The 16838-nt window shown below is 40.9% G+C and overlaps 1 protein-coding gene across 2 annotated transcripts in view; it reads left to right on the forward strand.

Moving 5' to 3' along the window:
* The first annotated feature begins 9341 nt into the window (after window positions 1-9341).
* Window positions 9342-16838, forward strand: part of LOC124151670 (kinesin-II 95 kDa subunit-like) — a 36568-nt gene continuing 29071 nt past the window's right edge. The window contains exons 1-6 of one of the 2 annotated variants that reach the window (XM_046524255.2): window positions 9342-9429; window positions 11980-12053; window positions 12782-12870; window positions 13462-13569; window positions 14581-14705; window positions 15595-15719. In XM_046524255.2, coding sequence (XP_046380211.1) covers window positions 12051-12053; window positions 12782-12870; window positions 13462-13569; window positions 14581-14705; window positions 15595-15719 — 450 coding nt within the window. In that variant the 5' untranslated portion in view covers window positions 9342-9429; window positions 11980-12050. Of the gene's footprint in view, window positions 9430-11118; window positions 11139-11979; window positions 12054-12781; window positions 12871-13461; window positions 13570-14580; window positions 14706-15594; window positions 15720-16838 lie in introns of those variants that run through there. The other variant, XM_046524256.2, reaches the window with a different exon arrangement.

Here is a 16838-nt window from a genome sequence, read left to right on the forward strand (position 1 = left end):
ATTTATTTCAGGCGAGTTTAGCATTTCAAAAGGAACACAACAAGGAGCCTATGAAAGCCACTGTCCCCTGACGTCATTTCGTCGAGATGGTAGTCGACTGAAGTGCGCAAAAGCCTGTATTATGGAACCGAAATGTGTGGGGTTTGTCTACAAGAACACGGTCTCTACATGCACGATGTTGACGATGTCTCTTCGCTGTCCTGATGACATGAGAGAAATCGCAGTCACTGTCATAGAACGACAGTGTTCCTGGAACACAAAACGCTGACTGATACATGTACATATTGTACTGCGACCCGTTAAGATCAGGGGTAGAATAGGTCTTCAGCAACCCATGCTTGCCGTTAAAGGTGACTATGCTTGTCGTAAAAGGCGACTAACGGGATCGGGTGGTCAGGCTCGCTGACTTGGTTGATGCATGTCATCGATCCCAATTGCGTGGATCGATGCTCATGATATTATTCACTGGATTGTCTGGTCCGGACTCGATTATTTACAGACCGCCGTCATATAGCTGGAACATTGCTGAGTGCGGCGTTAAACAACAAACCAACCAACCAACCAACATATTGTACTGCGGGCTGAGTAATCTTAAGATTTGGGTTGTGTTCGTATTACATGATGACTTTTCACTTGGAGAAACAATCAGAAACTTAACTGTTAAATATATATGGTGTCATATAGTAAGATATTTAACTGTTGATATGTCTTGATGCTTTGATAGTGACATAATTGGTCTTCAACAACCAACCTTTGTCATAAGAGGCGACTTGCGGGATGATAATGTTATAAGGTAAAAAAAATGCATCTCAAAAACATTAGAAAATGGGAACAAATAAAACCGTTATAGCTGCAATGAGGAGTTGCATTAGATATAGTTAGTGACAGAGAACCTTTTGTTTGAATGGAATAAATAGATAAAAGACATTTCACATTTATCACAAGTGTATTCTTGATATTTCATGTTTATCACTGGATTGGTTCCAGGTTATCGTCCAGGCAAGATACTTATTTTTCATTTGTAGCATCCGGAGTCAGTTACAAAATCAATAGAGATGTTCAATCCGGCACGTAGGCTTCGGTATTTTTCCGATTACGACACACATGAGATCATAGTCAGATCTAACTTTTAACGAATGAAAATGAGGTATTGTGACATGTAACAAAGACAGGCCAGGCCCGAACACTATAAAATGATACCTTCAACATTAGCGCGGTTTGCAATCGATCGAGTCGAATCCCGATCGTTCTAAGTTTTCCCCATTTAGTGACGAATCTGACCCTCTGATCCTGTCCTGTTTTGATAGATGGGCTGAGAGTAAGTAAAACTATGTGAGTATAAAGCTGGTGTTGCGTTTCTTTATTATGCGAGTATGAATGCTGATAGAGACAACTTGGAGTAAGCGTCGTTAGACCAATCACTCTTTGACGGAGCCGAGTCACTGATGACAAGGCGAGTGGCAAAGTCATGGCTTAATTGACCATGATGACCAGGAACGGCAATACTTGACGCCCGAAAGCAGTTACGACAATAAGGTGGTTGATGCATTTCATCGTATCCAAACTGCGTACATTAATGCTCATGATGCCAGTCACTGGATTGTCTAGTTCAGCTTCGAATATTTACAAACAGCCTCTATATAGCTGAAACATTGCTGAGTTCGGCGTTAAACAACAAACCAAATCTAACATTGCAAAATTAATATTCGAAACTGGTTTAATACAATACAGATTGTATACAAAGGCTCGTTGATATAGATTGTGATAAATCCTGTTAAACGCCCTCATGAATAAATTACGCTTTAATAGGTCTTCAGCAATCTGTGGTTGTCATAAGAGGCGACTCGAGCACGGGATTGGATGGTCAGGCTCGCTGACTTGGTTGATGCATGTCATCGTATCCCAATTGCGTGGATCGATGCTGCTGATGTCAAACACTGGATTGTCTGGCCCATAATAGATTATTTACAGATCGCCACCATATAGCTGGAAATTGCTGAGTGCGGCGTTAAACAACAAACAAACAAACATCATGTAATGCAAGCATCTCGGTAAGAACACAATTTCATGGCATGCAGTTGCTGCAGTCTGTTTACATTAGTGGTGTGAACAACGCTGAAGGATTTACACCTCCCCTTAGTTACTGGCGAGTGTTTAGCAAGTTTAGCAACCACACATCACTGCAGCTAAAATAGATCTCAACATCATATCACCCACCGTCTTCTCCTCCCTGGCAGATGGTGAAGCAAGAGGTAGACCTCCCAACCAGCTCAAAATGTCCGATTATTTACAGACCGACGTCATATATGTTTAATATTTGCTGAGTGCGGCGTTCAACAACAAACAAACAAAACTTGACAAGTTCAATGGGTATTGCAATCGCAACGTTCTGACATATGGCACCTCATCGCATACTTCATATTTTCCATACTTTTAAAGTCGGTTAACTCACTTGCTTCGGGAAGATAAAACAGGACATGCTTTAGGGCGAATATTTCATCACAAGTGATGCAAGTCGGAGGATCCTCGCCTAAATAAATAGTCATGAATGTATGGGGAATGGCCAATAAGACATCGTCGTAAAATGACCTCTTCAAATCGGGACTGACAACCTAAGTAAGTGTAACCAATAGTTGGTTATATTTCATGTAATTTATTTATACCTACTTGGGTATCCGTATTCTGTTGCAGAAGGTCATTGATGTAACATCTGATCACAGGTTTACAATCGTTGTATGGAAGTGGTGTCACAGATTTGTTGAGTGCTGTTTTAGCTGCAGCATTGGCCGTTGTTTTACCAATGATACCAACATGTCTGGGTAACCATAAAAAACCGACCCGTGAAGATCCGGGTCAGAATAGGTCTTCAGCAACCCATCCTTGCCGCAAAAAGGCGACTATGCTTGTCGTAAGAGGCGACTAACGGGATCGGGAGGTCAGACTCGCTGGCATGGTTGATGCATGTCATCATATCCAAATTGTGTGGATTGATGCTTTTGTCTGGTCAAGACTCGATTATTTACAGACAGCTGTCATATAGCTGAGTGCGGCGTTAAAAATTTATCTCATCTAATCTAATATTTTTCATAACATGTGCACCCCCACTTCCGTTAAAGGGACATAACCCGTCCTCGCACATTGCTAATAATGAAATACGCATTGCGATATCGTAACAGTTCAAATATATACTGAACCGCAAAAGAAAGTTCACCCGAAGTAACATTGCATGAAACGTTGTCATTTAAATATCTGAGTAATTTTTGTAAAATTTACTAACATTTAGCATTACCTTGTCCGGAGAAATGAAATTTGAGGATAAAAAAACAAAGCAGATGACAATAAAACCGATAGTCAAAACGCATCACGGCAACAGCCATGGTAATCCGATGCAAATTGAGGTCCGTGCAAATTGAAATGCACATGCGTTTCCCAATTTATTGCCCTATAAAAATCCATCCAGATCGGATGACATTCATTCGGTATTGAATTGCTCGCACATGCCAAGATTGACAAGAAATCAGCGACACCACGCCCTTGGACGATTGCAAGCTGGACAAACCGCCCGGCAAGTAGCCAATGCATTTCAAGTCCATGTAAGTACCATATACAGACTCCAGCAACGGTACCAGACCACCAACACTACAGATGACCGATCACGTAGTGGAAGACCAAAGGTAACCACCCGACGTCAGGATCGTCAGATTGTGCGACAGCATCTTCAAGATCGCTTTGTTTCTGCTGCGGAAACTGCTGGACAGACCATGGGGACACACCAGAGACACGTTAGTGCGGACACCGTGCGTCGACGATTGACGAGCAGACCCCTCTACTGTCACAGGCCACACCGAGGACCCATTCTGACACCACGTCATCACCGGGACCGTCTTCAGTGGGCAACACAGCACCAGCATTGGCGCCACCAGCAGTGGAGAAGAGTCCTCTTCTCAGACGAGAGCCATTACTGTATCTCAACAGCAGATGGTGACGCTGTAGGGAACGTCGCCGCAACAACGAGTTTCAGCATGATAACGCCCGTGTCCACACTGCGAGAGCAACAAGAGACTTCCTCCAGCTGAATGACATCAGAACCATGCCCTTTGAGCACCTGTGCGACGAGATTCAAAGACGGCTGAATGACGTCCGACCAAGGCCGACAACTGCAGCTGAACTGCGTCAGGCGTTCCTCAGAGTGTTGACTCAAGTGCCTATGGCCTTCATCAACCGCCTCATCCATTCCATGTATCGACGTTGCACGGCAGTCATCAATGCAAATGGTGGACACACGAGATACTGACTTGTGATGCCATTTTCTCAGAGACTAGTGTTGTGTTTCACTGTAAGAACATTTGACACTTTAATTTCAACCTTGATGATCAGTTTTGCCAGGGTTAAACATTTAACAAAAAGGGAAAATTCCATGTGAACAAGTTGACATTTCCACTATCAAAGACATCAACAGCATTATCATATTTCCTTGCAATATTCCATGCTCCGTAGATTACGGAGCTAGTTTTGCCGCTTCTGCTTCACTGATTGTTACTCAGGATGAGCATGTTCCAAATATAACCACAAAATCCTTGTCTACTAGGAACACTCACTGAAGCAATTGCCTCTATCCAACACAAGACCAATCCTATCTACAAAACATGTTCATCTATTTTATCATATTTATATGTTTTGCTTGTTTTTTCTTGTACGCCGCACTCAGCAATATTCCAGCTATATGACGGCGGTCTGTAAATAATCTAGTCTGGACAGACAATCCAATGATTGACATCATGAGCATCGATCCACGCAATTGGGATAGGATGACATGCATCAACCAAGTCAGCGAGCTGACCACCCGATCCCGTTAGTCGCCTCTTACGACAAGCATATAGTCAGTTTTTATGGCAAGCATGGGTTGCTGAAGACCTTTTCTACCCCCGAAACTTCACGGGTCTTGAAAAGACATGTCAGTTGTCCAACCACCACCAAGCTGAAGACCAGTACTTATATATGGACCATGTTCAATTGTAATAGAGTACGCTGCTATTGTAACTAAACTTGGTTGTGTTTGTTCGTTGTTTCACGACACAGTCATGGATCGTTTTTCAGGAATTTGAGCTAAACTGAAAAAATATAACGTCAAAGCCACAGAATACTTAGTCTCGATAATCTGCTAAAACAGATTCCACTTGGCATTAAAGGACAAAAAAACAGTGAAAATGATATGGATGGTTTACTGATAATTGCTGAGTGCGGCGTTAAACAACAAACAAACAAAGTATTTGCGATGGGTATTATCGGATGTACATGATACTCTCATCTTTTGTGAACACCTGATTTCATCGCTATTTGATCAATATTCACAAGCACGTGTTCGTGAGTGAGTGAGTTGGGTTTATCGCCGCTTTTAACAGTATTCCAGTTATATCACGGCGTGTCAGCTTAATGTGGGAGGAAAGCCCGAAGTGATGCAGGTCTCAGACGTTTACCACTTCGGTGAAACCCACCATTTACGAGTTATAGTGTTCCGGAAGTGAAGTGAGTGAGTGAGTATGGTTTTACGCCGCTTTTAGCAATATTCCAGCAATATCACGGCGGGGGACACCAGAATGGGGCTGCACACATTGTACCCATGTCGGGAATCGAACCCGAGTCTTCGGCGTGACGAGCGAACGCTTAAACCACTAGGCTACCCGACCGCCCCTCCGGAAGTGAAACCGACCTACATCTCAACAAAGTCCATTTTGTTTAGCCCTTTCAAACGAATAATTAATATAATTAATAGTAGAAACTACCAGTTCAGCACTTTTCTGATATTATGCAAACTTTCACAAGAAAGTGATATAGAACAGCTTATGAGTTAAACTCCGAAATTGAACCCGACTCTATGAACTCTATGAACATAAATTCAATGTATTGCCTTAGTTCGTCTCCGATGTGTCTACAAAGTTTCATGATTAATGTTGAACAGGTTATGAATAATGCTTAGGAAGAGAAACCCAACCTTCATTTCCACAGTCACATTTTCTGCCGTGAAAACGCAAACAAAACGAACACATTTTTGTTAATCTTGAATAACAAAAAGCACTTTTAACAGTTTGCTGGTGTGTGTACAAAGTTCCACGTTATGGTCCCAAAGCGAACTGTTTTTTCTAACCTACCGTAAATATTAGAATAATGTTATATCATAAATGCCGATTCAAGCGACACAACGAAGAGTCATCGAGGAGAGACATTGGAAACAATATTGAATTGTTTCACACAAACAATGCCTGCCTAGGATGAACGCCGATATAAAGGATTCCTGGGGTTTCCAATTGTCGCATACATGCAAACAAAATACAAATTGAAAACTTCAAAGCGCCCTCTATGAGTAGCGTGCACAAAGTAAACTAAGAGTCAGAAAGTTAAACAAATATAATAAGAGCCTACAGCTATGTCTGACCAGACATTTTACGTACACTTTTAATGACTATGCGTTTCATGGAATGTACAAGCGCGCATTTACATTTCTACAGCAAAACGTGCGATGCATGTGGTCATCAGTTATTTTATTTCTTTTAATGTTGATATAGATTGTGTTCAAGTATACCATAACCATATAGGCTGGATACCACTTTGTGTAATGTATTGTGTACATTGTTGTCAGTATATGTGTTTAACTTTGTCTACGAGCACTGGCGGATCAAGAGTGGGGATGAGTTTCGCATCCCCCTTTTTCAGATAACTTACATGATAACTCCCACCCAGCCCCTTTTTTAAAAATCATGTATCCGCCTCATGTAAATACAGGAAGTTATTAAAATATGCTTGCGGTTTATTATTAATGCATAACACATTTCGCGTTACGGCAAAAGGTAGAAACTCTTACAATCTGTGTACGTTACAAAAGCTTTGTGGATCTGTCGTACATATTAGTAAAATTATCTTAATTTCGATCGTTAACTCTTACAATCTGTGCAAGTTACGAACGCTCTGTGGATCGGGCTCTTGACTTCCAACTAGAATAGCCACTGAGATGTGCTACACAATATTATTACTCCGGTCGAAGGATCAGTATGCACTCCAGCTTCAGCTCCTGGGAAGTATACAACACAAAGCATTAGACCCGTAGGGATCTGGGATAGAATAGGTCTTCAGCAACCCATGCTTGCCGTAAAAGGCGACTATGTTTGTCTTAAAGGCGACTAACGGGATCGGGTGGTCAGGCTCGCTGACTTGGTTGATGCATGTCATCGATCCGAATTGCGGGGATCGATGCTGCGGATGTCAATCACTGGATTGTCTGATCCAGACTCGATTATTTACAGACCACCGTCATATAGCTTGAATATTACTGAATGCGGCGTTAAACAACAAACAACAAAAGTTGCATTACCATATCATCCTTCCGGCCATCCATTCAATGCCGGGGAAACAGAGGCATATTTCGAACATATCTACTTGCCGAGGGAGACATCATGTGTCACGTGTTTTAGTGTGGGGCAGGATCGAAGCCCCAGAAACTTACAAGAGTCAAGCTTGCTTCACGATGGGCCTCCCCCATCAACATGTACGCGACCATCGTTGGTCTACTTCGCCTCATTTGTTACCTGTTCTCTGTACATCGGTCCAAGGGACACCCTCAGCATGTTGATTAATATCATCGGTGCCCAGTTACTCAACTAATGAACAAACGAATAGTACAATCATATCATCGGTGCCCAGTTACTCAACTAATGAACAAACGAATTGTACAATAATATTATTGGTGCCGAGGTACTCCACTAATGAACAAACTAATTGTACAATAATATTATTGTTGCCTCGTTACTCCACTAATGAACAACGGATAGTACAATAATATTATTGTTGCCTCGTTACTCCACTAATGAACAACGAATTGTACAATAATATTATTGGTGCCGAGGTACTCCACTAATGAACAAACGAATTGTACGATATTATTATTGTTGCCTCGTTACTCCACTAATGAACAACGAATTGTACAATAATATTATTGGTGCCGAGGTACTCCACTAATGAACAAACGAATTGTACAATAATATTATTGTTGCCTCGTTACTCCACTAATGAACAACGGATAGTACAATAATATTATTGTTGCCTCGTTACTCCACTAATGAACAACGAATTGTACAATAATATTATTGGTGCCGAGGTACTCCACTAATGAACAAACGAATTGTACGATATTATTATTGTTGCCTCGTTACTCCACTAATGAACAACGAATTGTACAATAATATTATTGGTGCCGAGGTACTCCACTAATGAACAAACGAATTGTACAATAATATTATTGGTGCCGAGGTACTCCACTAATGAACAAACGAATTGTACAATAATATTATTGTTGCCTCGTTACTCCACTAATGAACAACGAATAGTACAATAATATTATAGGTGCCCAGTTACTCCACTACTGAACAAACGAATGGTACAATATTAGTATTGGTGCCCAGTTAATCCACTTATGAACAACGGATAGTACAATAATATTATTGGTGCCAAGTTACTCCACTAATGAAAAACGAATAGTACAATAATATTATAGGTGCCGAGTCACTCCACTAATGAAAAACGAATAGTACAATAATATTATAGGTGCCGAGTCACTCCACTAATGAACAATGAATAGTACAATAATATTATAGGTGCCGAGTCACTCCACTAATGAAAAACGAATAGTACAATAATATTATAGGTGCCAAGTCACTCCACTAATGAACAACGAATAGTGCAATGATATTATTGGTGCCAAGTCACTCCACTAATGGACAATGAATAGTGCAATGATATTATTTGTGCCCAGTTACTCCACTAATGAACAACGAATAGTGCAATGATATCAACCAAGTCAGCGAGCCTGACCACCCGATCCCGTTAGTCGCCTTTTACGACAAGCAGAGACCTTTTACGGCAAGCATGGGTTGCTGAAGACCTATTCTACCCCGGAATCTTCACGGGTCTACTCCACTAATGAACAACGGACAGTACAATAATATTATTGGTGCCCAGTTACTCCACTAATGAACAACGAATAGTGCAATGATATTATTTGTGCCCAGTTACTCCACTAATGAACAACGAATAGTGCAATGATATTATTGGTGCCCAGTTACTCCACTAATGAACAATGAATAGTGCAATGATATTATTGGTGCCCAGTTACTCCACTAAAGAACAACGAATAGTACAATGATATTATTGTTTGGGGGCGGGGTTGGTCGCATAAAATAAGGGAACAGCTCATGCTCATCGGTTATTAGGAGAATATTTTACGAACGCATTTCGCATCCGAATCCGATAGTTGGAATGGAATGGAGTTATGTCCCTTGTATAAACAGGAAGTTCATAGAGCGCATGCCAAAATACTTGTGTTTGGTCTGCATGGATTTGACAAGAATCGGCGACGATGATGTTTTGACAGTTGACATGGTAATACAGGAGTCTAATTCTTTATTGTTCATGTTCGTAAATCACCCCAAATAGTAAACCGTTGAGGTATGCATTGTAATTATGATAATTCTCATTATGAATGAATATTCTAATAGTATTATCGTGCGTTCAGATCGAGACAGTTCACTTTTCAGTTTGGTAGAAAACAACTTGAAACGGAGGGATCAGTTAGTGATGGTATGTGACTGTGTGTGTCATATCAACAGTACGTTGTTTATTGGAGTTCACACACAACACACACACACAGTGACAGTAACACTAACAATCTCATGCTTTGTTACATTGACTAGACCACGAAATCTTCTGGTGATATTTATCATATTTGTTCTTTGCAATAAAAAAAAAATAATTTTGTTCTGTATCATTTCCTCAAAATATCTGTGACGTTAAATCTTAACTCACTCACTCACTCCTCAAAATATCATTAAATTTGTGTGAATATTCATGATCATGATGATTATTGTCAATTCTATCCCCATAATCTATTTGATCTAAATACATCAAGATGTTGTTTCAGTAGGTATCACTGCTCACTTGAGGTCAGGAATAATGCATGTTACGGAACCCACAACAATGAAACCAAACCCTGACCAAAACTACAGGGCTGCAGGCTAAAACAACACCTCAGCAAAACGTCACCGATTTCTTGGGCGAAAACCGCAGCTCATTTGGCAACAACACCTACTAATTGACAGGCGAAAACGTCACCTCTGTTTTTAATAACGATAAGAACGATTTATGTAGTAGTATATATATGCTTTATTTACATGCTTTATTATGTTATGTTGTATGTATGCTTTCCTTGGGCGGGGCCAAGGTCTATTATCAGCAGAGACATTCCTGTGATGTCAGCTGCTAGAAGAAAGGGGAGATATATTTGAAATATCTATAAAATTGATATTTATCTTAACATTTGACAATTATTTGTGTTTGTAAGTGACCATGTGAGTTAAATTTCATGTATTTCAGTACCAAGGTATAAAAAAATAAGGTGACGTTTTCACCTGGCAATAGTAGCCTTTTGTTGCTTTAGGGGAGGTGACGATTTTGCCATTTGATGCCGTTTGGCTCGGTGACGTTTTGCTGAAGTGCCATTTTAGCTATAACCCAACTATACTAACTACATGTGTATCAAAATACAGGGGAATTTGGACAAGTTCCAAAAATTTTGGTTCCTATTTAAAACAATGAGTGTTTTTCTATTCTTAGCTGTGACACATCTGAAGAAGAAATTCCAAAAAACATATTGTATGATACAGTGTTTTACATAACAGGTAATTACTGCACATTTATTGCAAGTACTTTCTGAAAGGCAACCATTTATAAGTCATTGTAAGACCCTGTGTTATAGATTGTAAAAGAGTTCCAGATAAGTTGTGTATTTGTGTAAAATGCTCAAAAAAAATCATCATTACCCAGGTAGTTTTGAGCTACTTACTTTAAAATATGCATGGAAATTTTTTTTAAAAACCAATTATTTAAAAACACTGTGTAAGTACTCAGTATTCTTTTCAGCTGACGTACCTGTACATGGATTTTTTTACGGATACATATTTACTGATCAAATGTAAAATAACCTACTCACAGTCACAAGTTGGAATTACAGTGTACACCAAGGCCGACCGTGAAGATCCTGGGAAGAATAGGTCTTCAGCAACCGTAAAAGGCGACTATGCTTGTCGTAAAAGGTGACTAACAGGATCGGGTGGTCAGGCTCGCTGACTTGGTTGATGCATGTCATCGTATCCCAGTTGCGTGGATCGATGGTCCTGGTGTAAATCACTGGATTGTCTGGTCCAGACTCGATTATTTACAGACCGCCGTCATAAAGCTGGAATATTGCTGAGTGCGGCGTAAAACAACAAACCAAACCAAAAAAAACACCAAGGCCAAGGAATCCATTATCATGATAATTTCATGTAGATTACTCTCTAAGTATGTGATAACATTTAACATGTTTAACCCATAGATCAGCTGGATTCTTTTCCATCTGTTACAAATTCTTCAAGCTATAGCATGTATCAGATGATACTAGGGATGGTGTTGGTAACTTGGGTCCTAAGGTCCAGTGGGTCCAGAGTAGGACCCACAGGAATACCCGGACCCATGGTTAGTCACGTGATATATTGTAAATGACAATAAAACACCATGGTTTTACTACAAGTTGCTAATGTTCGTGTTTCTATCTGACTATGCACACATTCTTCCTGACTTTTATATGTTTGAGTAAAGATAAATTCAGTCATCTTTAGTGTATGCATGATCTGATCATTTTAAACTTGTATATCAATGGTTTTTGCTAGGGCTCCCAGCTGGCTCCAGTAAAATAGTTCCTAAGAGGACATTTTGTACCAAACCTTCTGCAGGTACCGAGGTATTTTCGGGTAAATGGGGGTGGGGTACCTGGGTGGTAAATTTGGCCTCGTCCCAGCCCTACATGATACCGTAGGTGTAATAATGTAAATGATATTTATAACAAAATATACCAACATTTCTTTCAAATATTCTATGGTTTGTTTATCTTTTCAGATCTGATGAAAATGATGCTGATTGACATGTGTTGAGGATCATTTGGAAGAGAAATACATCAAAAAGACAAAATGGTACTTTTGTGTTTTGTATGGGTCTTCAGCAACCCATGCTTGCCTTTAAAGCTGACTGCTTATCGTAATATGCAACTAACGAGATCGGGTGATCTGGCTCGCTGATGGATGTCATGTCATTGTATCCCAACTGCGTGGATCGATGCTCATGATGTCAATCACTGGATTGGACCGCCTCCGTGGTCTAGTGGTAGAGCGTCCCACCGGAGAGCGGAAGGTCCGGAGTTCGATCCCCGGCCGCGTCATACCAAAAGACGTTAAAAGATGGTACTTGTTGTTTCCCTGTCTGGCGCTCGGCATTAAGGGGCTAAAACAAGGACTGGTCGGCTCGGAGTCAGTATACTGTGTCTGAGTGGGGTATTCATGTTAAACTGCGCCATGGTATCTCAGTGAGCTAGCACTATAAATCGGCATCAGTCCGGACTAGTACAAGCAACCACACACACACGTGCATGCACGTCGCTATATAAGTGCAATAATCTTGGACGCGACATTAAACCCAAATTCACCTCACCTCACCAATCACTGGATTGTCTGGTCCAGACTTGATTATTTACAGACCGCCATCATATAGCTGGAATGTTACCGAGTGTGGCGTTAAACAACAAATAAACAAAACAACCTGTAAACTAGGCACCAACAGAAACTGCATTTGGCATGACTATATTCTTGGTGATGTTCATACTGTGATTGACCACAAGTCATCATTTTGTCAACATTGTTTTCAGAGCAAGTCAAACAAAGGTGGTGAATGTGTGAAGGTGGTGGTGAGATGTCGGCCCATGAACGAAAAAGAAACAGCCAGTGGGTTTAGTAGGTCAGTATTTGCTCTCATCTCCATGGTTGTATGGCAACAGGAACTTTATTAACTGTGTCATTATGATTTTATTCATGCTCTGATAACCCTGATATCTGGTTTTGAACCTTTCCTTCTATGAAGAATGAAACCATTTATGTACTAGTGTTCCACTTAACAGGTGGGGGGAACGGGTGGCCCAGTCGTCTAAGGTGCTGCAATTCGCTGTGGAGAGTTGCATCCCTTGGGCACACCAGAAACCTATTATTGTGGGTTCCAAACCTGGGTCGCCCCGATTATGTTTCTTTGTCAGCACCATACCCGTGCTCATGGGTTTCACTGAAGTGGTAAATGTCTGAGACCTGCATTACTTCGGGCTTTCCTCCCAGATTAAGCTGGCACACCGTGATTTAACCTGTTAACTGGAATAATGTTAAAAACGGCGATAAACCCAACTCACTCACTCACTAAACAGTTGGTCCACCTCAATTTAAAACATTCTGGTCCTGATATTATGTTGACTGGCATTTGTTTCGTGGACCAGTATACTTGTCCGAACTATATACACTATAGTGGGCCAAATGTTATTATGGCATTATGTTGTGTTTCCAGGGTGGTGAATATGGATGTGAACAGGGGCGTGATAGACCTCCGCAGTACCAAAGGCTCCACCACAGAACCGCCTAAAACTTTCACATTTGATTCCGTCTATGACTGGAAGTAAGTCTTTGTTAGTTAACACATAGTTTATTGTCCAAAAAGACAATGGAATTGGGCACAAGTGCAATATATGCCACCTTCCCGCTGAGTAAGTCTTGGACGACAACTGTTCTTTCCCATACAGAGATTGCTTTTTCCATCATTTTTCTATTATTTTATGCTTTGAATCCATGGGGATTCCGGGCAGAATTGGTCGCATGAAACCTATGTTGGTCATAAGTGGCGACCGAATGGAATTGGTTGTGGGGCTCACTGACTTGCTTGATAGTGTGGTTTTGTACCCTGACAATGTGGATCGTTGCTCACAAATATCATCACTGGATTTGCTGGTCCAGACTCAGTTATTTCCACATCGCTGTCATATAGCAGGAATATTGCTGGCTGTGGTGTTAAACAACAAACAAACATTTTATGCTTTTCTATGTCTTAAATTATATACAATTTCCTGTTAGATATTGTCTCACATTTTGTAAAGAGCAACATAAAACCATCTCACTCCTTGTCCTGTATGGGGCAGTCATCTTAGGTGCCCCTATCGGCTGTGTAGAGCTGCATTGCTTAGAAGTGCCAGACAGATCTATGATTCAAGATTGAATCTGGGTTCACCCTGGATATGTTACTTGATATGTCAGCGAACCATGAAAATCAAGGGTAGAATAGATTTTCAGCAACCCATGCTTGCCGTAAAAGGCGACTTTGCTTGTCGTACGAGGCGACTAATGGGATCCGGTGGTCAGATTTACTGACTTGGTTGATGCATGTCATCGTATCCCAATTACATGGTTGATGCTCATGATGTCAATCACTGGATTGTCTGATCCAGACTTGATTATTTACAAACCACTGTCATATAGCTGTAATATTTAAAAAAAAAACAAAAAAACTATGTACTCTACATCACTTTAGGCTTTCTTTCAATATCAAGCTGACACACCTTAGTACAACAGAAATACTGTTCAAAGCATCATTAAACCAAAACTTACTCACCCTGCTTTGTGTTGCTGACTACAGTTCCAAGCAGAGAGATCTGTATGACGAGACGTTCCATGACCTGGTGGAGTCGGTCCTGCAGGGATTCAATGGTACAATCTTTGCCTATGGACAGACTGGAACAGGGAAAACATTCACCATGCAAGGTATGGACAGACAACTTCTAACATGCTATCATCCCGATAACTTGATTCAGTGCTTTGTCAAATGACATACAGAGCACAGGTGGCCTTAAGTGACACAATTTGTATCCGAGTAGTGTCCCTTCAAGGGGTATGGGTGGCCAAGGTGTTGCAATTCACCATGCAGAGTTGCATCCCTTGGGCACACCTGGAACCTATGATTGTGGGTTTGAAACCTGGTTCACCCAGCTGCGTTAGAAATTAACAATGGTCCTATAGTCCTTGCCAAAGTGCCCAATAGTTAAGGTTTCATGAGGACTAGTAAAAATTTCTCCTTATAAACAATGATAAAGGTTTTGCTATATGCTAACATTATATGGACTAGGGGCGGTCAGGTAGCCTAGTGGTTAAAGCGTTCGCTCGTCACGCCGATGACCCAGGTTCGATTCCCGACATGGGTACAATGTGTGAAGCCCATTTCTGGTGTCCCTCGCCGTGATATTGCTGGAATATTTCTAAAAGCGGCGTTAAACCATACTCACTCACTTATGTGGACTAAAATTGTTACTTTCTAACGCTGCCCAAATTATGATTCTAAGTTTGTCTGCACCTTACCCATGGTTGTGGGTTTCGGCAAAGTGGTAAACATCTGAGACCTGCGCCACTTTGGGCTTTCCTGCCACATCAAGCTGGCACACCACAATATAGCTGGAATAGTGTTGAAAGTGGCAATAAGCCCAGCTCACTCACTCCTTTCGCCTTACAAGGATCCAACAAAGGTCTGTGACCTGAATCACTTGATGCTTCCCTGGCATATCAATCTGACATGTCTTGAAACAGCTGAACTATTCCAATGATTTGTCTTAATAATTGTTTGATTTGGTCTGATCTCTATGTTGTTTGTTTTGTCCAGGTGTCAAGAACGATCCAGAAATGCGAGGGGTGATTCCCAATTCTTTTGAACACATATTCCAGCATATTTCCCGCTCACAGAATCAACAGTACCTTGTTCGAGCGTCGTATTTAGAAATATATCAGGTAAGTATTACTTGATGTCCATGAAGTTGACAACAAAATTTAAGTGAAAAAATACTGCTTTGTGTAAAACAGCTTATTTTTTGGGTTGTGATTCTTGCCGTAAAAAGGCGACTATGCTTGTCGTAAAAGGTGATTAACAGGATTTGGTTGTCAGGCTCGCTGACTTGGTTTATACATGTCATCGGTCCCAATTGCGTGGATCGATGGGCATGATATTAATCACTGGATTGTCTGGTCCAGACTCGATTATTTTACAGACCACCGTCATATCATGCATATAGCTGGAATATTGCTGAGTACGGCGTTAAACAACAAACCAACCAACCAACTGAAGGAAAAAACGGTACTTAAGGTATTTGATAATAAAGGTGGTCATGTGCTCCTTGATGTTTGGTCCTATGGTATCTGAATTGGTTTCGTTTGTTGTTTAATACCGCACTCAGCAATATGCCAGCTGTATGAGGGCAGTCTGTAAGTATTCAGTCCAGTGATTGACATCATGTCTATCAATCTACATAACTGAGATACGATGAAATGCATCAACCAAATGTGACCACTGATCCCATTAGTCGCCTCTTACAACAAGCATAGTCGCCTCTTACGGGTTGCTATTCTACCCTTGATTTTTACGGGTCTATTTGAATTAAGGTCCCTCTTTATCTTTACCTCTTTAACATTAAGGTAATAGCATGGACTTGATGAGTTCATGTTTAGGTTTGAAAACTGCTCAACATGAAAAGTATTTCAGAAAAAGTGGAAAGGTGAGAAGACGTGTGAGCTTCAAGTCATACTTGACAGCTTTTCTCAATGAGATTGCAACACTGTCCCACTTGTTTTACAATGTTGGTGCACCAGGCCTGATTGTGTGCACACACCACCAACTAATCAGTGGAGTAGCCTATTGGTTAAAACATTGGCCTGTCATTTACACATGTTGACACACCCGAGATCCCATTATTACATTGACTTACGACTTGTGCAGTAAGATCACGGTGTGGAACAGTGTTCTAGGATCCATTTCACAAAGCCATCTTAGTGCTATGACTGTCTTAAGTTTGTGTTAAAGTTTATGCGACAGTTGTACCGATATGATCGCTTTGTGAAACAGAGCCCAGGATT

Source organism: Haliotis rufescens, unplaced genomic scaffold, assembly GCF_023055435.1.
Source record: "Haliotis rufescens isolate VD_foot unplaced genomic scaffold, xgHalRufe1.0.p SCAF_6, whole genome shotgun sequence".
Classification (NCBI taxonomy): Eukaryota; Metazoa; Mollusca; class Gastropoda; order Lepetellida; family Haliotidae; genus Haliotis; species Haliotis rufescens.